Source organism: Pongo pygmaeus, chromosome 14, assembly GCF_028885625.2.
Source record: "Pongo pygmaeus isolate AG05252 chromosome 14, NHGRI_mPonPyg2-v2.0_pri, whole genome shotgun sequence".
In the NCBI taxonomy this organism is placed as follows: Eukaryota; Metazoa; Chordata; class Mammalia; order Primates; family Hominidae; genus Pongo; species Pongo pygmaeus.
Window position 1 is genome coordinate 33664691 of NC_072387.2, and position 24732 is coordinate 33689422.

At 40.8% G+C, this 24732-nt stretch overlaps 1 protein-coding gene across 6 annotated transcripts in view; it reads left to right on the forward strand.

Annotated features, from left to right (window-relative positions):
- The first annotated feature begins 12664 nt into the window (after positions 1-12664).
- NUP58 (nucleoporin 58) overlaps positions 12665-24732 on the forward strand; it is a 48115-nt gene continuing 36047 nt past the window's right edge. For 3 of the 6 annotated variants that reach the window (XM_054446058.2, XM_054446056.2, XM_054446059.2), the window contains exons 1-4: positions 12665-13207; positions 19105-19247; positions 20536-20571; positions 24116-24265. In XM_054446058.2, the coding sequence (XP_054302033.1) occupies positions 13101-13207; positions 19105-19247; positions 20536-20571; positions 24116-24265 (436 nt within the window). In that variant the 5' untranslated portion in view covers positions 12665-13100. Of the gene's footprint in view, positions 13208-19104; positions 19248-19623; positions 19697-19794; positions 19895-20535; positions 20572-24115; positions 24266-24732 lie in introns of those variants that run through there. The other 3 variants (XM_054446057.2, XM_063650709.1, XM_063650710.1) reach the window with 2 other exon arrangements.

Below are 24732 nucleotides of genomic sequence, written 5' to 3' on the forward strand. Positions count from 1 at the left end.
ATTTTGTTCAAGTTGTCTTGGCTTGTTTTGTTTTGAGTGCCTACTATGTTTCAGATAGATTGCCAAAGCAATGGAGATGGTTATTAAACACAACAGCCTTTGTGGTGGAGTTACTGACTCCTCTAAGCTAAATATGTAATAAGAGTTACATTAAACCACCTAGAAACCAACCTTAGTACAGTATCACATCCACCCCCTCCCCCCGAAAAAGAACCCACAAATCCTGCTCAGAAAAAAAAATATATATATATATACGTGTATATATATATACACGTATATATATATATGGAGCGAGAGAGAGAGAGAAAAGTAATGTAGGTCTTTACTGAGGATTGCTTTTTGAGAAAACAGAAAGAGGTGAATTGTATAGCATACAGCAAGACTTTCTTAATAAAACTTTTTATATCATTTTCCTCCCAATTTACATCTTCCTCCTTCCCCATTCCCCTACAGATCATCCTCCCTCTTCTCATCTCCTCACTTCTTGTGTCCTCTCTTTACCAGTTCTCACAGAGAGGCAATCATAATGATGTCAGGTGACCAAATGTACTGAGTGCTTTACGGGTATTCTGAGGAAAATGCTATTGCTTTCCTTATTTTAGAGATGAGACAAGCGAGACACAATGAAGTGAAGTAACTTGCCCAATATCACATAGCAGATAAAGCCAAGATCCATGTTATAAAGCCAGACAGGCTGATTTCAGAGTCTGTATTCTTAACAACTGTTTTACATTGATTTGCTTCTCAAAATCCATATTAAAGTTCTATTTATGTTAATATGATAGGCTAGAAAATTACCTAGCTTTACAGAAAGAAAGTAAAATAACAGACAAAATATTAAATGACGTTTCTTTGACTCGAGTTGAATACTCTTGCACTAGATAGAATATTCCTTATGGTTAAATCTGGCAATCACTGAGTTCCATTATTTTTCCTCGACACATCTCTTTAGAGGTCTCCAGATGCTTCTAGTAGCCTTTTCTTCTTTTGCTCCAGTTTGCACTTGTGTTCTCTGAGCCTACTGAATGGATATTATCCTGGGACTCTCCTCACCATGGGCCTGAGAAATGTGTTGGTTACTTGTGCTGAATTTTTAGATCCTGTGGTTTATCTTTCTCGATTTACTTACTTGCATTGTTTTATTTTGATGTAGTATATTCTGTATTAACTTCCTGAGAAAGGGTGAATGGAGCATAAATCCTTGACGGGAAGTTTGGCTGGGTCTAGAATTCTATAATTTTAATTAGGATTTTGAAAGCTCCCAGAGACGTATCCTGACTTTCATTGCAGTTGTTCAGAAATCCGATGGCATTCCGATTTCCCTTTAGGTGTCGCTTCTACTTTCTCAGGATGCTTTTTGGATCCCTTTATCTCCAATGGTCTAAAATTTCAACATAATAAACCTTAGCTTTCTTGTTTATTTTTCTGCCCAGTGTTTTGAGCTCTGTAATCTGAAAACATAAGTCCTTCAATTCTGGGACATTTTCTTGTATTATTTCTGTAATAATTACTGTTTCGTTCTTTTTCCTTCTTCCTTTTTCTTTCTTCCCTTTTTAAATTTTTTTTATTCTTCTCACCTGTCTTCTCTCCCTCATCTTTCTTCTTTCCTATTTCCCTCCTGTCCTTTCTCCTTTCTTTTTATTTTGTTTTTATTTATTTATTTATTTATTTTTGAGACAGGGTCTCACTGTGTCACTGAGGTTGGAGTGCAGTGGCACGATCTCGGCTCACTACAGCCTCAACCTCTCAGGTTCAAGCAATCTTCCCACCTCAGCCTCCTGAGTAACTGGGACTACAGGCGTGCACCACCAAGCCTGGCTAATTTTTGTATTTTTTGTAGAGACGGGTTTTTTCCATGTTGCCCATGCTGGTCTCAAACTCTCAGGCTCAAGTGATCTGCCTGCCTCAGCCTCCCAAAGTGCTGGAATTACAGATGTGAGCCACTGTGCCCAGCCCCTTTCTTTTTTCAGTAGAAATTCCTGGTCTGACTCCCTAATTTTACTATTCTTTCACTCCTATTTTTAAAGAATTTACCTTTCTAATCTACTCTCTAGGAAATTCTTAATACTTCATTGTTTCTAATATTTTTAGAATACTCCATTATTTCTAATATTTTTAATTGCTGCAATTATATATATGTGTGTATGTGTGTGTATGTATATATATATACACATATACATGCACATACATATATAATTGTAGACAAACCTTGTGCTCAGATCTTGGATTCTTCTTTTTTTTACTTTTTTGTCTACTGAGCACAAGGTTTGCCTCCCAAAGTGCTGGGATTACAGGCATGAGCCACTGTGCCTGGCTTATATTTTTAATTTCTAAGTGTTTTCACTTTAAATAGACTTTATTTTTATTTATTTATTTATTTTTTAGAGGTGAGGTCTCACTATATTCCCCAGGCTGGAATGCAGTGGCTGTTCATAGGTATGATCATAGTGCACTACAGCCTCAAACTCCTGGGCTCAAGCAACCTTCCTGTCTCAGCCTCCTGAGTAGCTGGGAATACAGGTATGCTGTACCACAAGATGCTCCAGGCTCATCTTGCATCTTTCCCACCCCAGCCCTAGAATCATCCATTTCTCCAAGGAGCCCTGGTTCCTTTTATTGGAAATGATATTAGAATCCAAGATCTGTTCTGAACCCAAGATGACCTAACTGGAAAAAAAAAAAGTATCCAAAATCTGAGCACAGGGTTTGTCTACTAGAATGTTATTGTTTCTAAGTGAAGAGATCTTTTTGGTTACATACATTTTCCCATTTTTCTTTGTTTTTCAGTTTGTTCATTTATTTGTTTTCTAGCCTCCTGCTCTGATACATGTAAGAGCTCATCTCTGCTAGGTGAATAATAGTTTTCATTTATTTATATATTTCTTGTAATTTTTGCTTCCTGAACCCTATTCCTTTTAGGTTCTCTCTACGTTTGCTGTTTTGTTCTCTGACTTTGATGTCAGAAGTGATCCCCCAATATCTAATCATCTTTAATGGTTCTTTCCAGCAATAAAATGCTGATTGGAAACTTACTCTTTATAGGAGAATTTGCCTATTGTTAAGCTTCATTATTGAATGATGGGGTAGGGGCTTGGTACTTTTGTTGGGGGTCCCTACATCATTATTTGAAGACCCTGTGCATGTGAAGGGCACAGGGAGCTCTGGGAACAGATGTCCTGTTAGCAGCAGTAGCTGAGTAGAAGCCCCAGTCAGGTACCATATATAGGATCCAGATGATCCAGGCCATCTGCTTCTCTGTCGCCAGCTCTCTCCTTGGTGATTACTGCAAGGAACAAAGAGACCCATTTCCCCTCAATACAAGGGGGGGAAATGAAGAGACATTGGAAAGAGAAGAGGTTCATTCACTAATATTTGTTTTATTGTTAGTAATATTTATAAAGCACACGATCCAGTTTCAGAGGATTCAATATGCACCTGTGTTCCTGCATTCCTATCCTTCCCTTTAAAAATGTTGACATACAATAAAATTCATCAGATTAAGCATTTTCTGCTGCCTGATCTCATCAATTATGCCAAGAGCGCACTTAATACAGTTACAATTCAATTGAGTAGTCCACTGCAACTTACAAACTAATCTGAAGGAAGATAATCAGGAAGAGATCTGTTTTTAGGGTTAGTTAGACTGGTGAATATCAAAATACCAGTGTAATCACTGACCACAAGAAAGCAGATGGGAATGAAGGTCGGCATGTTCTCTTCCTATAAAGCTTGGGGGGAGGTCACATTACAGTTGAGAAGATTGCTTAGTTAGCATGAATTCAGAGCAGGGGCAACTAGCTGCATGATAGGAGAGGCTGTTGCCATTCAGCAAAGATGTCGATGCATTAGTCAGCCTATAAGGATGTACCAACCACAAGAAAAGGCAGGAGGGGCTCTGGGCCAGGCAGGCCTCTGGAGGCAGCCCTGAAGTTTCATTATTTGAGGGAAATATTAGATTTCCCTAAACTAGGCCTCATTATTGAACAATCCTCCCTCTAAGGGCCCTATTCTCTCTTTAGATATGCCATTTCATCTGCTAGGTTCATATCAAGATGTGGTATAGAAGCTATGCTGTCTTCTTAAGGAGACATATCTGTAACTTAATTAATTTTGTTTTAATGTATATATTTATAATTTCCTTTATCATCCAACTTCTAGGAGACATCAGGTTTTTTCTTACATGTGCCTACAAAAACAACTTAAAATAGTGACATGACTAATAATTGATGATTTTAATAAAACATCATTTTCTTAATTGACTTTGCATTTAAAGATGGAGTTTTTTTCACAAAAAGTTAAAAGTTAAAAATTCACAAAAAGCATCAAAGAAACTATTATTACGGTTTGAAATATTGAGGAATCAGATTTTTTTTTTTTTTTTTGAGACAGAGTCTCACTCTGTTGCCCAGACTGGAGTGCAGTGGCGCCATCTCAGCTCACTGTAAGCTCTGCCCCCTGGGTTCAAGCCTCAGCCTCCTGAGTAGCTGGGACTACAGGTGTGCGTTACCACACCCAACTAATTTTGTATTTTTTAGTGGAGACGGGGTTTCGCCATCTTGGCCAGGCTGGTCTCATACTCCTGTACTCAAGTGATCTGCCCACCTCGGCCTCCCAAAGTGCTAGGATTACAGGCATGAGTCACCGTGTAATCAGAGTTTTCTGCATTTGTTTCTCTGTAATGTTTAATGCTTATTTTTACACTACTAAAAAAAAAAATGAAAAGTCCCCCATAAAAGGCACAAGAGATATTTGATATTTTGATTATTATGTAAGAAAATATTTTACATTTAACAATAAAATATTGGTGCTTTTTTTTGAGGGGGAGGCTTAAACAACAGAAATTTATTGTCTTGCAATTTTTTTTTTTTTTTTTTTACTTTAAGTTCTGGGATACATGTGCAGAATGTGCAGGTTTGTTACATATGTATTAATGTGGCATGGTGATTTGCTGTACCTATCAACTCATCATCTAGGTTGTTTTGTTGTTGTTGTTGTTGTTCTTGTTTTGAGATGGAGTCTTGCTCTGTCGCCCTGGCTGGAATGCAGTGCACAATGATCTCGACTCACTGCAACCTCTGCCTCCTGTGTTCAAGCGATTCTCCTGCCTCAGCCTCCTGAGTAGCTGGGACTACAGGCACGTGCCACCACGCCCAGCTAATTTTTTGTATTTTTAGTAGAGACGGGGTTTCACCTTGTTAGCCAGGATGGTCTTGATCTCCTGACCTCATGACCCGCCTGCCTCGGCCTCCCAAAGTGCTGGGATTATAGGCATGAGCCACCGCACCCTGCCGGCCCATCTAGATTTTAAGCCCTGCATGCATTAGGTATTTGTCCTAATGCTCTCCCTCCCCTTGCCCCCTAACCCCTGACAGGCCCCAGTGTGTGATGTTCCCCTCCCTGTGTCCATGTGTTCTCATTGTTCAACTCCCACTTATGAGTGAGAACATGTGGTGTTTGTTTTGCTGCTCCTGTGTGAGTTTGCTGAGAACGATGGCTTCCAGCTTCATTCATGTCCCTGCAAAGGACATGAACTCATTCTTTTTTACGGCTGCATAGTATTCCATGGTGTATATGTGCCACATTTTCTTTATCCAGTCTATCATTGATGGGCATTTGGGTTGGTTCCAAGTCTTTTGCTATTGTAAATAGTGGATGCTTTTATAATTATGTTTACTGTTTACCAGCGAATGGAATATTATAAAAACAATCACAATTCCTAATCTTGGTGCTTCTTAAGTAAGCATAAATCATTAAAAGAGTAAGAATATTTCACTTGATTTCGTTTCTTGGCTTTTATTTCTAGGAGTTTTATGGAAGAAGGTGAAGTCTATGATTAGAATTCTCTGTGAAATCAAAGATATCTGAATTCAGATCTCATTTCTGCCACTTTCTAGCTGTGAATTTAGTCAAATTATTTAACTTCTCTAACTCTTGATGTCCTTATCTGTAAATAGTGGTACTTATTATTATGTTATCCATCGAGTTATTTGTACAGGTTAATGAAATAATGAACAGAAGTACTTAGCATAGTAGCTGGCCTCAGTAAGTGCTCAATAGCTGGATATAGCGGCCTGTGCCTATAGTCCCAGCTATTCAGGAGGCTGAGGCAGGAGCAATCAGAGCTCACTCAGCTCACTTGAGCCCAGCAGTTCGAGGCTGCAGTGAGCTATGATTGCACTATTGCACTCCAGCCTAGGTGACAGAGGAAGACCCCCATCTCTAAAAATAATAATAATAAATAAACGCTCAATAAATAATAGTTGTGTGTATGTACATGTTAAGCAGAATAAATCCTAGAGTTCCCAGAAATATCTAGATACCTGTTCATCCTCATTCTAGATCTTCACCATGGAGTTCAGAAATGTGCTTGGATCAGGCTGTGTTCATTTGGGGAGACTGAACTTGTCTCAGGATGAAATTTGTCTGAATGCACTGTATACTGTATTCAAGTGATCACATTATGTATTCTACACCTCTACAATTGAGGAGGTACACCTGGCCCAAGGAAGTGCACATGTCCAGGTTATACTCATGCTGGGCTGGAGGAAGACATACTAGTATTATGTTTCCATAAGGTTGGTGTGATGCTCACTCTTTCAGGATCTAGGGGTTCAGAGACTTCTCATTCTGTCTTTAAAAAGGTTACTAGCCATTTTTTTTTTCTAAGTGTTCTTCTCTCTAAATCCTTTAGATAAGTAAATCTTGATGATTTAGCCAAGTGGTATCTGTGTCTGGGTTTTTGCACTTGCTATTGACATTGGCCGACACAGTGGTTAGTCATGCTCTAGTCTACGTGACCACTTTATTGAACACTGGGTTCTGTGGGGTGCGAGCAGACAGTATCTTTCTTTTGCTCCACCGCTACCCGTCAAGCCTGCTTTGTTAGCTGTCTCTTCACCTCTCCTCAATAGGAGCTTGAGCTGATCCTGGAGAAGTACCTGTTTCTCTCATATTTTAGAATAATCTGACATATATACATCAAAATGTATCCAGTTCAAAGCTTCTCCTTTTCCCTATACCACCCAGGTTTGATGACAGTAGGATGGAGGTGGGAAGGGGTAGGATAATCTGTTTTGACCGTCTTGGCCCACTTTCTTCCTGCTTGCTTTCTAGTTCCTACTTTGGCTCCCCGAGCATCAGGTCTTACTTGACAAAACCTTTTATAATCTGGCATCACTGATTTGTGTGCAGCAGATGCCTGAATGCCTCCTCTTTCTCCCTTGGACAACTCGGTCAATTACTTAACCCTTCATCCAACCTCTGGGGCTTGCAGAATGCCTTAATTCCCTGAAGTAGGTGCAGCTCTCTCTAGTTCATTTCTTACAAGCTGACTCTTGGTTTCTGGTATACACAAGGCTTGGCTACTCCTGTTTTTCTGGATTCCCTTGAAACTTGTCTGTGTCTGTACAATAACTCTGTGTTCCCACACCTCCACCATATATGCACACACTTATGCTTTAACTACCTTGAGAGAGTTCCTATTCTTAGCAATAAAAGAGGTCTAATTAGATTATGGGGAAACTGCTCAGAGCAAAGGGAATTGGGCAGGCTTAGGGAACTTTCATCCATGAGATGGAAAAGACATGAATATACTCCTGCTTCATGGAGGTGGACATCTGTCTAGTGACCAGAATATGTGTATCCGTCAAGCACAATGACTTGTTTCCATGAAAGGTGAGAGCAATAAGTGCAGATATATTGTTCCTCTTTGGCTCCCATTTTTTTGAGACTACATGTTGACCACTTCCTTTCTGTTGGCATGTTTCAAGGCAATTAGATAATAGGTTGTTGGTGGCATTTTTATTGTTATATTCCAGTCCTATATATATTATTGACCTTTGCCAATCTTGGATATTTCCTAGGTTTCCTCAGTAATGCATGTAAAATTCATCTTTTGGGGTAAGCTCCTACTAAAAAGGTATACTACATTTAGTTATGAATAATAAAGATTCAGCTCTAATGGACTAAACATAGAAACTGATTTTTCTTTAATTTAAAAGAAATCTGAAGGTAGGTAGTATAGGGTTGGTATGGTGCTTCTACAGTATACCATCACGGACCTAAGCTCATACTATTTTTTTGTGATACCCTCCTTTGCATATGACTTCCATTCTTAAAGTCACTCATGGACCAAGATGGCTATTGGAGATCCAGCCATTGTGTCTAAGTTCCAGGCAGTAGGAAGAAAGGAGAAGAAAGTCAAAACAGATGTATGTCAGCTATCTGTGCCCAAGAAAATGAGTGATTCTGGAAGTCTTATCTCATGTCTCCTACCCACCTCTACCTACAAAGGAAGCTGGAGACATACAGTTGTTTATCTGGTTAGTTTGCCACTTTGGAGAAAACTGAGGTTTTAAGGAAGGAAGGAAAGAATAAATATTGGTGGCCAGAAGATAGCATCCATCGTTTATCTTATGTTGACATTGCTTAGTTTCTCTTCTCAGTCTTCCTTATCCACTAAAGTTGTCAAGTCATAAAAGCAACTTTTTCAGGTCCCATCTCTGCCAATAGGAAGGGTGTATTTCAAAATAAATGACTATAGTTTGAATTAAATACATTTAGCTTTATGGATAACTCCTTACATTTATTTTTCTCATTTATTGGGTGATGAGTGAAAAAATTCATCAGGAAATAGACAATTACTGTTCTGACCTGTGATTGGGAACTTTTGTTTTAGCTTTAAGCTTTTTCCCCTTAACTTTTTAGTTTGAAAATTTCAAGCCTACAGAAAAATTATAAAATTATTACAATGAACACCCATATACCTTGTTTTGACAGTCATCCTATAACTTGCATTATTGATTTATCTCTCTGTATACATTTGGTTGTTGTTGTTGTTGAATCACTTGAGAATTTAATGAATTTTTAAAGTGGAAGGACACTACTTAAATATTTAAAACCCTAAAATATTTAAGACCTTTTCTGAGAATAATTTTCAAGATAAAGACTGTGATTGAAGGCAAATGGTTACATGTAATTTCTAAAAGATAACCTCTCTTCTGGATATTTCAGAGGACCAGAACTGGAGATAATACAGACTCCTTTCAATAGACTTCAGATTCCCACTTCCTTTCTGTCTTAGAACCTCTGCTGAGAGAGGTTCTCAAATGGTTATCCTGATCTGAACACCCCCACCAAAGCAAACCTATTTTAGATATATTAATGCAAACACAAATTAGAAGTTTTAGCCTGGGCAACACGGCAAAAACCCATCTTTACAAATAAACAAATTAGCCGGGCATGGTGGTGGACACCTTCATGTAGTCCTAGCTACTCGGGTGGCTGAGGTGGGAGGATTGCTTGAGCCAGACAGGCAGAGGTTGCAGTGAGCCAAGATGGCGCCACTGCACTCCAGCCTGGGCACAAAGCCAGACCCTGTCTCAAAAAGGAAGAAAAAAAAAAAAAAGAAAATTTTTTACAGTGCTATTTCTGTTTGGATAATTCAGTTTGATTATGACATTAACAATGTCATCATCCTGCTGGCAAATCAGCAAAAGATGCAGTTCTCTAATACAATGCTTACAATATAAGAAGCAAGGAAAGACAAAATGGCTTACTCTGGAATTTAGAATCTGAAGCACTTGCTTCATCCTTGGAAGCAGCAATTCACATAGAACTGACACATAGGTTCAAGTCCTCTAATGTTAAAAAGAGTAATATTTGGAAGATCCTTTGGGATAGGATTTGTTACTCTACCTAGAGTAGGTCAGGAAGGTTAAGCCAGATTCCAGTGCTCCATGGTTCTGCTCGGTTGCAGACAGGATTTAGGCTTATGTATGCGTAATGCTCAGTTACTGCTATTTTACTGTTTTCCATTCACTAACCAAACCATTGAGCTTACTGAAAACTGATTTCTTTGGAGTTTCATTTCTGTAGAATGTAAGGATGTAATTTCTTTCTTCACTAATAGGACAAGTGGCACAAGGTATATGAGATGAGAAGGGGTCTCCGAGATCTAGTCTTATACTTAGTGCATCTAGTGGTAGATTGCAATACTGCTCATCAAATATTCCAGATTTTGTCTCTGCAGTGCTCCTCCTTGAGTGATTTGGGGATTTATTACTGTAGTATAACTTAAAATATTCTGCCAGATACAAGGCAAGAAATGCTACACTAAAATTTTGATAAAACAAAGTTGAAAGGATAGTTTGCTTGTTAATTGGAATGGCTTCCCCCAAAACCCAAACTTTAATCTAAGTCAGATTTCCTTTATTTCTTTTATAAACGTTCAGTTTCAAAACAGTTATAGATGTGGCTGGGCACGGTGGCTCACGCCTGTAATCCCAGTACTTTGGGAGGCCGAGGCAGGCAGATCACAAGGTCAGGAGATTGAGACTATCCTGGCCAACATGGTGAAACTCTGTCTCTACTAAAAATATAAAAATTAGCTGGGCATGGTGGCGCATGCCTGTAATTTCAGCTACTTAGGAGGCTGAGGCAGGAGACTCGCTTGAACCAGGAAGTCAGAGGTGGCAGTGAGCCAGGATCTAGCCAGTGCACTCCAGCCTGGTGACAGAGTGAGACTCCATCCAAAAAAAAAAAAAAAAAGTTATAGATTTACAGAATTATTACATGGTGTGCTCATATTCCTCACACCCAGTTTCCCCTATTAGGAAATTAGTCCCTATGATATTTTTACATGTTCTTTTTTTCCTGTGAATATTACAAGTCTTGTTCATTAATATATATTTCTTAAGTGCCAGCCATTTTGCTATCACTAATTGTAGGTTGGTATTCTTCAATAGTTTTGGAAAGAATACACGAGAAAATCAAAAGACATAGGGAGTGCCTTTCTATCTTCCCATAAAAATCATGTGGATCTTTTTTTTTTCAGTCAAAAGGAAGTCTCCTAGACTTTATGTGAACAATCCTCTTACTGACCACCCTATAGCCATCACTGAAAATAGCTTTCTCTAAATCACCGAAGCTTTAAAACTCACAACAATCTTTTATTTTTGCCTCCTGTTCGATAACTATGAAGTTTTTATTTATATCTTAATCCAAATATATCCCTTTTTTCTTATTCCCATTATGACCTCCATGACGTGTAAAATGTTACGTCCGGGCCCGCTGGCTCACGCCTGTAATCCCACCACTTTGGGAGGCCGAGGTGGGCAGATCGCTTGAGGCCAGGAGTTCGAGACCAGCCTGGCCAACATGGTGAAACCCCATCTCTACTGAAAAATACAGAAATTAACCGGGCGTGGTGGCATGCGCCTGTGATCCCAGTTACTTGGGAGGCTGAGGCAGGAGAATCGCTTGAACTCAGGGGACGGAGGTTGCAGTGAGCCGAGATGGCGCCACTGTATTCCAGCCTGGGCAACAGAGCGAGACTCTGTCTCAAAATAAAGTAAAATATAAATTAAATTTAAAAAACAAAATGTACGTTTCTTTTAAATTATACAAACACAGAGGTGGTGTATTAGTCTGCTTGGCTGATATAACAAAATACCATAGACTGAGGTGGCTATAACAACAGACATTTACTTCTCTCAATTCTGGAGGCTAAGTCCCAGATAAAGATGGGGCAGTCTGGGTTCCAGGTGAAAGCCCCTTCTTGCTCTGTCCTCACATGGCACACAGAGGAGAACAAGCTCTTTGCTGTTTTTTCTCATAAGGGCACTAATCTCGCCATGGGGGACCCACCCAGGTGATCTCATCTAAATTGAATTACCTCCCAAAGGCTCCATCTCCAAATACCAACGTATTGGGGTGGGGTAGGGCTTTAACATATGGATTGGGGGAGGAAGGAAATAGTTCAGTCCACAGCTGGTGGCAATGCCCAAGCTCAACGCAAGATTAAAGTACTGAATTACCGAGAGCTATGAGATGAGGTTAGAAAGACTAATCATACGGAGGTCATCAAGTGCCAAACTAAAGAGCCACTGGGCTTTTTAGATCATAAATCCGGGGGTTGCTTATGGGATGGATTTTGTTAGAGATCACGAGTATGAAAACCATTTGGGGGAGTAATATAACAATCCCTGAGGGAAAAATAAAAACTAACACTATGATGACAATCCTCGAATGCACCACCACCAGGAAGCCTTTCCTGATGCTTCGCCAGAGAGGTTCTCTTTAAACGCGAATTTTTCTTGAGTTACCCTAGAAATGTAAGTTACACCTTACATTTCGCCTTCTCTCGTACATGTTCTTGTGCGTTTCCTAATCCTTCCACTTTGTAGTTCCTCCAGCATAGGGTGTGTCCGAGCGCCCTTCTGGTGGAGCCACACGCGCTCCGCCCAAGGTCCCGCCCTCCAGCATCAGGATGCGCGGACAGTATTTGTGGACTTGACCGCATCCCAGGAAATCCAGCGGGCCTGGCCACTTCTGGGCGCCAGGACCACAGCCGGCCACCCCACGGATGCCTGGGACGCTCTTCCGGGCCCTCTTCGGGGCTGGGCGTCGAGCTCGCAACAACTGCGTCCAACTAGCTCGCGCGGCCTGGGGCGCAGGGGTGGGGCTCACGTCGTGGGACGGTTGCATGGATTATTTTCGATTGATTTCCGAACCTTCAGGAAGCAGACACGCTCCCCTTCCTTCTTAGGGATGGGGCGGCAGCCAACGAAAGCCCGAAGCCGCCTCCTTTTCTGTGTGGGGAGCTTGGAGATGCTCAGGAGGGACCTCCCCGATTCTGCGATTCTGAGCATCATTTTTGGCAGGAGGCTAGATAGAAGTAGTAATTGACATTCATCACCCTAAAGTGCGGATTATGTCAGTACAGATGCTACGATAGAAGAACTAATTTAAACTCTGGGAGCCTACTCCTTTAAGAGATTAGGCTGTGCGCCGATTCCCGCCTGGTCCCAACGTGCCTTGCGCGGCTTGCAGACACCCACCGCCCCGGCCGACTCACGTACCAGGGCTCCTTGCGCGGCGGTTTCACTTCCGGCGGGCTACGTGCGCGCGGCGAGCGTCGGGCGTACTTTTGCGTGGTTGCTCCACCCCCGCAGCCTTGCCTTCGCTGCTGTTGGGGCTGGAAGTTCCCGCCAGGTCAGTGCCGGGCGAGAGAGATGCTGCCCGGCCCGCCTCGGCTTTGAGGCGAGAGTCGTGTCCCAGACCCCTTTCGCCTTGCTGACGGCGTCGAGCCCCGGCCAGACATGTCCACAGGGTTCTCCTTCGGGTCCGGGACTCTGGGCTCCACCACCGTGGCCGCCGGTGGGACCGGCACGGGCGGCGGTTTCTCCTTCGGAACGGGAGCGTCTAGGTAACCGCACTTTCTCGCCTTCCTGGGCCGGATTCATCCCCACCCCCACCCCGGCAAAGCTCCCTTGGTGTTCCCATCCTCTCTTTTCCCGCTGGCTTCCTTCCCAAGTGGGGCTGGAGAGAAGCACTTAATCTAGCCGCCCGGCGTCGTAGGCCTCTCGCCGCGGTACCCGGGCCCAGCGCGGCCTGGTGAAGTGGAGGGCGGGATGGGTTCTTTGCTGTGAGGTTTCCAGAATCCACGTATAGTTCAAGCATTGTTTGGACCTACTGGGGTCTTGACTGTGTGGAAAGGCCTGGGGGTCTACCCCGGAGCTTTAGCGATGTGTCAGTCTTAGGCATAGAATGAACATTGAATGAATGAATGAATGAAATTATAGCATATTGTGGAGTTTTATGATAGATAATTCCGATTTCATTGCAGCATTTGCGGTTTTGGATGTTACGGTGTTTTAATAACTTTGTGGTTTTTAACCAGCTTTTCAAGCTTTTGTGCCACATGGGACCTTATCTGTTTTTGTTAAAAAAAAAAAAACTTTTTTACAGTGTTTATTAGTGGTAATTTTCTGCAGTATGTGCAGATTAGTATATCTGATGCAAGAATGTTGTGTTGTAATAACTCAATTTGTCTTTTACTTAAATTACAAAACGTAGGTAGCATGTACCTCGTTTTTGTGCAACCCATTAGTTCAGGTGGCGACAAAAACATAACTTTCCAGAAAGAAACAAAGTGGTGAGACATTTTAATGAGAGATTTAAGCTTTAGAACTCAATTTTTTTTAAGATAAAGGTGGAGGGGTTCATAAAGTTAAGAGAGAGTGCACACTGTCAACAAGATACTTCCTGAAGCTTAAAAGATACGGCTGTAGATTTAAAAGGCAAATACTTAAGCATGATCTGCAGTTTAAAAAGGGAGGGAGGAGGAACCACGGACTACACAGTCAATTCAGAAATTTGAATTTTCATCCATACCTCCATTATTCTTACTCTACTCGCTCAACAACAGGTCCTAGTAATGTTATTTCTGCCATTTGTTTGTCTTTATTTCCAGTTCCACAACCCTGCTCAGACTATTGTCATTCATGGAACAAATATTTATTGGACAGATTCCCATGTGCAAGGCTCTGTTTTAGGTATTAAGAGTCTTGCTCTCTTGATCCTTACATTCTTATGAAAATAATTCTGATTCTTGTCAGATTTTTAACCAGCTGTCTTTCTTGTTTTAGATGAAAACTACTCCAATCAACTTCTTCAATCTGCTCTGCCACATTGTAGCCAGAGTAATTTTTTAAAAAAATTCCCATTGCTCCCTCTTTAATCATTACCCGCTATCATTAGAATGAAGTTTAAAAAGGGAAAAAAAAAAACTTACCATAGTCTGCAAGGTCCACTTCTGCTGGAACCTCTGGGGACTCATCTTGAGCCCATCTTTTTATTTTAGCTATACAGACCCACTGTTAAAAACAAACACACAACTACCACCCTAAATAACTGAAATAAAGTTTCAGAGAAAGATACCCTTACTTCATGGGGTGCACTTTGATATTTTCTATTTCTTTTTTTTTTTTAATGTTGCTTATGACTTGAATTAATTTTTATATTTCTCTCATAGTCCTGATCTTAGTGTGAGAAAGCCTGTCCTAGCAACATGGCCTTTTCTCTTTTCAAGTGGGCTTTGCCAGCCCCTTCCTTGCAAATATCAAATGGTCTCTTCCCCAGGGAGGCCATTTCTGACCTGTCAGTCTAGGGGAGATTTCCATTCTCCTAGTACTTTTAGAGTGCTGATCACAATTGTAATCAGTTATATTTATTGTTAATTTGTTTGTTGTCAGATCTCAGCACTAGAATAATTAATATCTATGTCTCTCACTGACTAGAAACTGCCTGAAGGCAAGATCTGAGTCTTATTTACCACCTCATTGTCAGTCCCAAGGACAATGCCTGGCATAGAAAAAGGGCTTTAATAACAATTTGAATGACTGATCAAATGAGTTATTAGTAATAAGCTATAAAAAATTACCCAAGTTTTAGAGAGGCTTGGATAAATTAATGAAAGAGGAGACTGTCCGACATAAATTTGTTAGAGTGCTGGTTGGGATGCCTGACAGCCCCTAGTGCCGCCTAGTGATTTGATGTCTTGAGGTTGGTCATTTTAGGGGAGTTCTCACATCTGGTAAAGGAGTATAATATATTACCTGAGTTGATGAGTGAGATGAAGTATTTAAATATTTAGCATCAAGTCTGGCACTTGCTAAGTGCTCAGTAAATGTTAGCTATTATGTTAGCTACAAAGTCTTCATTAGGGCAAGCTGGGCAAGTTAAAATAACATTCCAGATGTGATTGAGTCAAGTTGGCTTTTCTACAGCACATCCTATCAAGTCCTTGGCAGATAACATTGGTTTGAGGCAATAATTGGTCAAGTCTAGGGTAGCTTTTGTTTTTCTTGAATTTAGTAAATTTCACTGCCACCAAAATTTCTCTTTTGCTTTTGTGGTAGAGAAAAATTTCATTTTGATGTGTTTCTTTGGCAGTATTTTCAACTTTCATTATGTAATACTTCATAATGTCTTCAGTTATGTTGTCAAGACATTATGTATATATAAATATATGTGTGTGTATATATATATATATTTATATATATATATTTTTTGAGACAGAGTGTCGCTCTTGTTACCCAGCCTGGAGTGCAATGGCGCGATCTTGGCTCATTGCAACCTCCACCTTATGGGTTCAAGCGATTCTCCTGCCTCAGCCTCCCGAATAGCTGGGATTACAGGCATGCCACCACACCCGGCTAAATTTTTTTTTTTTTGGTATTTTTAGTAGAGATGGGGTTTCACCATGTTGGCCAGGCTGGTCTCAAACTCCTGACTTCAGGTGATCCATCCACCTCGGCATCCCAAGGTGCTGGGATTACAGGCGTGAGACACCACACCCAGCCGCCAGTAATGTTTTAGTATCCCCCAAATACTCATTTACCCTACTCCACATTATACACACAACAGTGTCAAAATAACAATACGATCAGGCTACTACCAGCTAAGCTAAATGTTTTGGCATATATGCCCCTTTTATGGTTGTATGTACTACGTATGTTGTCTGGATATAGCCATTACATACTATATTCTTTTGCTTGTAGCGCTCACTTAGGTTTCTGTGTGTGTGATCTCACTTAGTTTTGATTGTAGCAATATGTTGTTAAAAATACCTTTTAAATTAAGACTAAATGTTTAAAGATCTGTGGGGTTTTTTTTTTTTTTGAGACAGGGCCTCGCTCTGTCTCCCAGGCTGGAATGCAGTGGTGCAATCTCAGCCCGCTACAACCTCCACCTCCTGGGCTAAAGTGATCTTTCCACCTCAGCTTCCTGAGTAGCTGGGATTACGTTCAGGTGTGCATCGGCACGCCTGGCTAATTTTTGTTTCTTGGAAGTTTTTCGTTGTTGTTTTTTCGGTAGAGACAGTTTCACCATGTCGCCCAGGCTGGTCTCAGGCTTCTGGGCTCAAGCTTCTGGGCTCAAGCAGTCTGCCTACCTCAGCCTCCCAAAGTGCTGGGATTACAGGTGTGAGCCACCCAGCCTGGTCAAGATCTGTGTTTTAATTGTTAGTGAGAGCTTACCGCCCTGCTTTGTCTCCTGCCTCGCCTTCATATGCCCAAGGTGCACACAAACACGTTTTAAAAGTCAGTAGTAAACTAAGTACTTCTCCTTTCACCTACTCAGTATGGATGGCACATCTTAAGTTCTACCCCTTAATAAGCTCCTCCACCTCCGTTCCCCTCACGGTGATTACCTCTTTGCCTCAAGCTTCTGCAGTATCTCTTTGCCATCGTTTGGTACTTGATTATAATCTGCCTTATAGTAATTCTAAACTTACTGAAGGTGTGTACATTTCTACTGCTTGAATTATCTACTGCTTGAGTATTTCTTTTCATCCTTATACCCCAATGTTTGCAAAGATCTGAGTGGCTTCTTAAGCTGATTATGAAATTGAAGACACCCGGACCCAAGTAACTTGGAGAACTCTTCTGGCTTGGAGTACAGTTAATTGTGTTGTTTATCCCCCTGGTAAACGGCGTGTTCCTTGACTAGGGGACATCTTTCTGCTCCCTTGCTATTCCTGGCATAACGCCTTGTACATAATATGTTTAGATGAATTTATAAGTATCCCTAATGATAACAGTCGTAACAACATTTATTGAAGTTAATTCATCCTGTGCTCTGAACCCTTATATTTAAAAAAAAATTCTGCTGGCCGGGCGCGGTGGCTCACGCCTGTAATCCTAGCACTTTGGGAGGCCAAGGCAGGTGGATCACGAGGTCAGGAGATTGAGACCATCCTGGCTAACATGGTGAAACCCCGTCTCTACTGAAAATAGAAAAAATTAGCTGGGTGTGGTGGCAGGCGCCTATAGTCTGAGCTACTCAGGAGGCTGAGGCAGGAGAATGGTGTGAACCCGGAAGACGGAGCTTGCAGAGTGCCACTGCACTCCAGGCTGGGCGACAGAGTGAGACTCCGTCTCAAAAAAAAAAAAAAAAAAAAAAATTCTGCTAAGTGGGTACTGTTAATTCCTATTTTGCAGATGAGGAAATAGAGGCTCAGAAAGGTTAAGTAATGGCACACAAGTACCAGAACATGGGGGGATTGGTACTGGAACCCAGCCACACTACTGCTGCCAGGGCTTTTGAGACTTTAAAAATGACATTGGGTTCTCCCATGGTGATTATTCTTTATGGAAGGGCAGCAAAGGAAATAATAAAGATAAATATGTAGGATAAAGAGAATTCCCCATTACGCTGTATAGTCTCCCTTAACTCTCCTACATAATTTTTGAAGTGTCAACTTGTCAAAATTTGCTTATTTTCACAATTTGTCTTCCCACCTTTTCATGGCAGATCTGAACCTCTGAGTCTCGATAAGAGTAGTTGAAAAGTTGTGAAGTTTGTTCACATTCACTTGTTTTTATCAGCTGTTCTTTTTTTTAAGCTTTCCAACGCGCTCTGAAGAGTTTCTGTTAATGAATACATGATCCTGAGACAGGGTGATTTTGCTTTGCGTTTAACTTTTGCCAGGAATTGTCCCCACTAGTTTTTCTATGCTTTTTTTGGTGGTAAAATACCTAACTCTATGCTCTCCCCAACCCCACATTGCCCCATGAATGTGGTAATATAGCAACGGAAAGCTAGTAAAGATAACTTAAAATAACTTTTCTATGGCCATTTAAAAATATGCTAGGTTTCAAAAATTGGTGAAAGCAGAATAATTGTGATCCCTACTTATGATTACCTTGAGATCTGGAATCCTTATTGCTGTAGACTGCTTTTCTTGAAATCTGCTATTGTATTTTTTTTTTTTTTTTTTTTTTGAGAGGGCGTCTCGCTCTGTCACTCAAACTGGAGTGCAGTGACACTATCTCGGCTCACTGCAACCTGCCTCCTGGCTTCAAGCAATTCTCCTGCCTCAGCCTCCTGAGTAGCTGGAGTTACAGGTGCGTGCCACCACCACACCTGGCTAATTTTTGTATTTTTGGAAGAGACGAGGTTTCACCCTGTTGGTCAGGCTGGTCTCGAACTCATGACCTTGTGATCCAACCGCCTCGGCCTCCCAAAGTGCTGGAATTACAGGCGTGAGCCACCATACCCAGCCTGAAATCTGGTATTGTATTTTTTAAGACTACTTTTACATGTGGATTTATTTTTAAGGAAGAACAGAAACATATTTGAACTTGGTGGGTTAAAGGTAAATTTATTTTTCTTTTTGGGTCCTATGACAATGTATTAGATATATTATGTGAATGAAATTATCTTGAAGAGTTAATTTTTATTTTTCTTAATAAATATTGGCTCTAGTAGACTTCCTTTTGTGCATGTGATTTTTGTTTTGTTTTTGTTTCTTTAAATAAGCAACCCTTCTGTGGGGCTCAATTTTGGAAATCTTGGAAGTACGTCAGCTCCAGCAACTACATCTGCTCCTTCAAGTGGTTTTGGAACCGGGCTCTTTGGATCTAAACCTGCCACTGGGTTCACTCTAGGAGGAACAAATACAGGTGAGGAGGATCTGATCACATTGTCAGAGAGTAGGCTTGGGATATTCTTTCCTAAATTATATCCTGTATCTCCCTTTACAAGGATCATCACTGGTAGTAGACCTTAAAAAATGGTAAATGCTAAGATGAAAAGAAATGCAAGGAATTGGAATTAAGGGCTAATGATAGGCCCAATCATTGACTGTCATCTACTCTGATGTAAGGAAGGAAAACATACAAACATTAATTTAAATTTTTGGATTATATAATGTAGTGTTTTTCCTTAGTGGAGATTGTTGTTTAAGCCAGCTTTATCAATTTGGAACATTAACATACATGAGATAATCAGCACCGTTACTGTAACATAATTTCTATTTTTTTTCTTTTTTTAGATACACAGTCTTGCTCTGTTGTCTAGGCTGGAGTGCAGTGGCATGATCATGGCTCACTGTAGCCTTGCAACCTCTCAGGTCCGAGTGATCCTCCCACCTCAGCCTCCTGAGTAGATGGGACCACACGTGTGCACCACCACGCCTGGCTAATTTTTTTTTTTTTTTACTTTTTGTAGAGAAGAGGTCTCCTCCTGGTCTTAAATTCCTGAGGTCAAGTGATCCTCCTGCGTTGGCCTCTCAGAGTGCTGGGATTATAGGCCTGAGTTACCATGCCTGGTCTGTAATTTACGTTCCTAAGAGATGTTTTACATTTTTGTATTATTAAAACAGTAAGTGGGAAAAGGGCAATAGGTAAAGGACTTGAAGGTTTCAAAACAATAGAAAGTTTTTGTTTTTAGTACAGCTGGAAAAATAATGTTTCACTGGAGCTGACCATTTAAAAAGTCTGCTTCTTTATTTACCCTTTATTTTCTATTCTTAGAGCCTCTTGGTCATTCTTACTACTTTTTGCATTGATCTTCCAGCTTTGAGTGCAGCACATTTCACAGCCACATCTAGAAAATGGAAGAACTACAGGAATAAATATGAGCAGATTAGTCAGTGAGCTGCTTGAGACAGCTCAGTGTAGCATTTTGTTTGGAGTTGCTTTTTTTGGTCTTACTTAATTTTGTTATAAGCAATAGTTATTTGCATTTTATAAATTGTATTCCTTAATCAAATTATGTATGGCTTGTAATATGAAAACCAGTGCTATGGGAAAAATGCGTGATTAGTGGCAGATACTATGATATGTATTGTTCTAATTAGAAGTGTTGTCACTCCGTGAGGGTGATTTTAAGTCTTTCCCTTATGACAGGTAAACCAAAAGAATGTCATCTTCATTGATGATTAAATTTTATTTCTCTTTTTGTCCCCAGGAATAGCAACAACTATAACTACAGGATTAACTCTGGGTAAGAATTTTTGAGGAAAGATCCCAGCTCTGTGGTCTTCTAATAATTTCAATAAATTGAGTGATGTTTCTACTCTTTTCTAATATTTCACAGAGCTGGGGTATAGAAAAAAGTGTATATCACAGATGGTGACTTATCGGAGAACCTTTCAGTATTTGAGTAGTGAAAAAAAGGAATGACTTCGTAGAGTACTTTTATAATTCAGAAAAGTATTTTAAATGCAGAAATTGTTTTTAATGTGGAAGTTTATTTCATATTACCTTTTTAGTCATTTGACTCCAGTTAGTGGAAAAAACACCAAACTTTAAGCCAGAAATTTTGGAATTAAGCCTCTAAAATACTTGTGAGGCCTTAGGTAATGTTTGGGGGCTTTTAGTTATCTATAAAATTGAGGGTATTGAACTAATATCCAAACACATAATACCTTTTGTAGTGTTAACGCTAAAGGGAATGTGAATAACTAGGGTTTCAGCCAGCTTTCAATCTGGATGGCAGTAAACAACGTGAAAGGAAAGGAAAAGGAAATGAAAGAACATTCAGAAGCTCTTAAATTGAGTTTTAAGTTAAGGATTGGCAGACTTTCTTCATTTGGATGCTACACCTGTTATTAACAGAAAACAACACATCTGTTTATCAGCAAAGTTTTGGACTGGATTAGCTACAAAGACAAGGAAGTGAATCTTCTTGTTTTCTTTTTTGCTTTTTTTTCTCCCCCATCAGACAGGTTCTTTCTCTTTTGCCCAGGCTGGAGTGCAGTGGCACCATCACAGCTCACTGCAACCTCAAACTCTTGGGCTCAAGCGATCTTCTCTGGGGTTCCCAAGTAGCTAGGACTACAGGCACATACCACAACCCTTGGCTAATTTTTTTTTTTTTTTTTTTTTTAAGAGACGGAATTTCGTTCTTGTTGCCCAGGCTGGAGTGCAATGGTGCAATCTTGGCTCACCACAACCTCCGCCTCCTGGGTTCAAGTGATTCTCCTGCCTCAGCCTCCTGAGTAGCTGGGATTACAGGCATGTGCCACCACGCCTGGCTAATTTTGTATTTTTAGTAGAGATGGGGTTTCTCCATGTTGGTTAGGCTGGTCTCGAACTCCCAACCTCAGGTGATCCACCCGCCTTGGCCTCCCGAAGTGCTGGGATTACAGGCGTGAGCCACTGTGCCCGGCCTTTTTTTTTTTTTTTTTTTCTGGGTAGAGACAAGGTCTCACTATGTTGCCTAGGCTGGTCATGGACTCCTAGTCCCAAGCCACGTGCCCTCTTTGGCCTCCCAAAGTGCTGGGATTATAGGCTTGAGCCACACCAAGCCTGAGTCTTGTTTTCTGAGGTTGTAACCCCATACGTGATTTCAAAGCACTGCACTCTGGCAGGAACTTCTAGTTGTGATCAGGAAAATCCAGAAGCATAGTTTCTGGCTTCTTTTTTCTCAGTGGTTTCAGGTTAAGTCATGCAGGTCATTCATACATTTCTTTATTTAATATAGTTTGAGCAGTTACTACCTAACCATGCAGCCTTGTGTATACATAATGCCTTGAACATCGAATATTATCTTGTGGCACTGGTAGTGAGGATGGTCCTTGATGATGACATTGGGAACTGCTAAGAGTTGGAGCAAGACAGTCAGTCTGTTGTGAGGTGAAAGGGATAGGCAGGTATATTAACATGTTCTTGTATAATCTGATAAATGTCCTAAAAGATGTAGGAGAGGCACCATGGAAGGCAGAGGAAGAAAACAGTATGGTTTACTTTATGGGCAGGAAGCATTTCAGACAGAGGAGTGGCAAGTGCAAAGGCCCAGTCATAAAAGCGTTCTGGGAAATATGAAATATTTTGGTTTTGGAGCTTAGAAATCAGAGGTGGAAATGGTGGGCAGAGTTGAGATTTGAGGAGCAGGTTGGGACCAGATAGGAAAGGGAGGTATATGTCATGCCTTTAGACTCTATTTTAAAGACAATCTAGAGCTAATAGGAACCTTAAATTGGGCAGAATCACCAGGATATTTGTGGGGGTTTTTTGTTTGTGTTTTATTTTTGTTTTTGTTTTTTATGAGATGGAGTTTTGGTCTTGTTGCCCAGGCTGGAGTGCAATGGCATGATCTTGGCTCACCACAACCTCTGCCTCCCAGATTCAAACAATTCTCCTGTCTCAGCCTCCTGAGTAGCTGGGATTACAGGCATGCGCCACCACACCCAGCTAATTTTGTATTTTTAGTAGAAACAGGGTTTCACCATGTTGGCCAGGCTGGTCTCGAACTCCTGACCTAAGGTGATCTGCCCACCTCGGCCTCCCAAAGTGCTGGGATTACAGACATGAGCCACCGCACCTGGCTTTTTTTTTTTTTTTTTTTTTTTTTAAGGTAACCGAGATAATTTTAAGAGTAGATTAGAGGTTAGAAGAGACTGATACCAGAGAAATAAATGCTATTGTAGTAGTTCTTAAGAGAGATATGGCCTAAGCTAAGGTTTTTAAGGATGCTTGTAGTACAGGATATTTCTGAAGTAGGATCGACAGGATTTGTAACTAATGGAATACAGGAGAAGGAAAGGATGTCAGGAATGACTCGTTTCTGGCTTGAGCAATTGAACTGAGCAAGGTTGGAGATTTAGCAAAAAATGTTTGTGGTGAGATATGTAGGAGGCCAAAGGGACATCAAGATAGAACTAGACAATGACGACTTAGGTGAATGTCAGTTTAGACTTAATCACCTGTAGGTGAAATGATGAAAGTGGGTGAGTCATTGGGGAAGTAAGGAGGTAGGAATGGAACCCTAGGAAGTGTCAGTTAAGACTTGAACAGGGGAAAGAGAGCTACAGAAAAAAAGGACTGAAAAGGAATAGGGAGACAGCTGGGGGCTGACAGAGACACAAGGGCCAGAAGAAAAGAATAGAGAATGGTTATTGATAGAGTATTAGAGAGGAGGGACCATTTTTCTGCTGAGAGGGAAAGGAGGCGGATAAATGCTGCATTAGAGGTAAATCCAGGAGTAGAATTAAAATTGATATGTTACATTGATTGGATTTTCTTTTCTGTTTTTTTTTTTTTTTTATTGAGACAGAGTCTCACTCTTGTCTCCCAGGCTGGAGTGCAGTGGCGCGATTTCAGCTCACTGCAGCCTCCTCCTCCCAGGTTCAAGTGACTCTCATACCTCAGCCTCCCGAGTAGCTGGGGTTACAAGTGTGCACTGCCACAGTCAACTAATTTTTGTATTTTAGCTAGAGGCAGGGTTTCACCATGTTGGCCAGGCTGGTCTCGAACTCCTGACCTCAAGTGATCTGCCCATCTTGGCCTCCCAAAGTTTTGGGATCACAGGCGTGAGCCACTGTACCTGGCCATTCTTTTGTTTTTCTTAAAGAGCCATCTTTTTTGTGTTCACCATGGTTCAGTCTCAACTTTTACATATTTTCTCTCACAGATACACCCTTCTTCTATTGGCAAAAGGTAGTATCATGAACTTTTAGGGATCCTTATTGAAACCAGTATAATAGAACACTTACAGGTAAAGTAGGATTTTGTTTGTTTGTTTATTTATTTATTTATTTAAATAGGAACGCCAGCCACTACATCTGCAGCTACGACAGGCTTCAGTTTAGGATTCAATAAACCTGCAGCATCTGCCACACCATTTGCTCTACCTATTACCTCTACCTCAGCTAGCGGTCTGACTCTTTCGTCTGCTCTGACATCAACTCCAGCAGGTGAGGCAGAATGAAAAACCGTTGCATTTAATGGTTAAATTTCAATTTTATCTGGTTAGAGAACATAGATAGTCACCTTACTACAGAAATTATTGATTTATAAAGAAGAAAATTCAGCTTTGAGCATTGAAACAGGAGAGGCTGTCTTGGGAGATAGTCCCTATTTAGAGAGCAAAGCAGGGGAGAGGGCTAGAGAGGTAAAATGTAAAGCTGTTAATATTGACTTTGTTTTCAAGGAGCCATTTAGTGACAGGGAAAGACAAAGATTTGGCATAAACCTTGCCTGGCTTATGATTGATTTAATATGAAGGTGAAGTTGGTGGCCTGGGTTGAAGACAATATTGCTATCTAGAGTCAGTTACCTGGTGCCATTCTAATACTCCTCAAAGCCCTTATTTCTGTCACAGATTTTTGCTTTAAAGCTGCTATTTCTCTTTATTCTTAAGTATGTAATTTTTAGCAAGTAG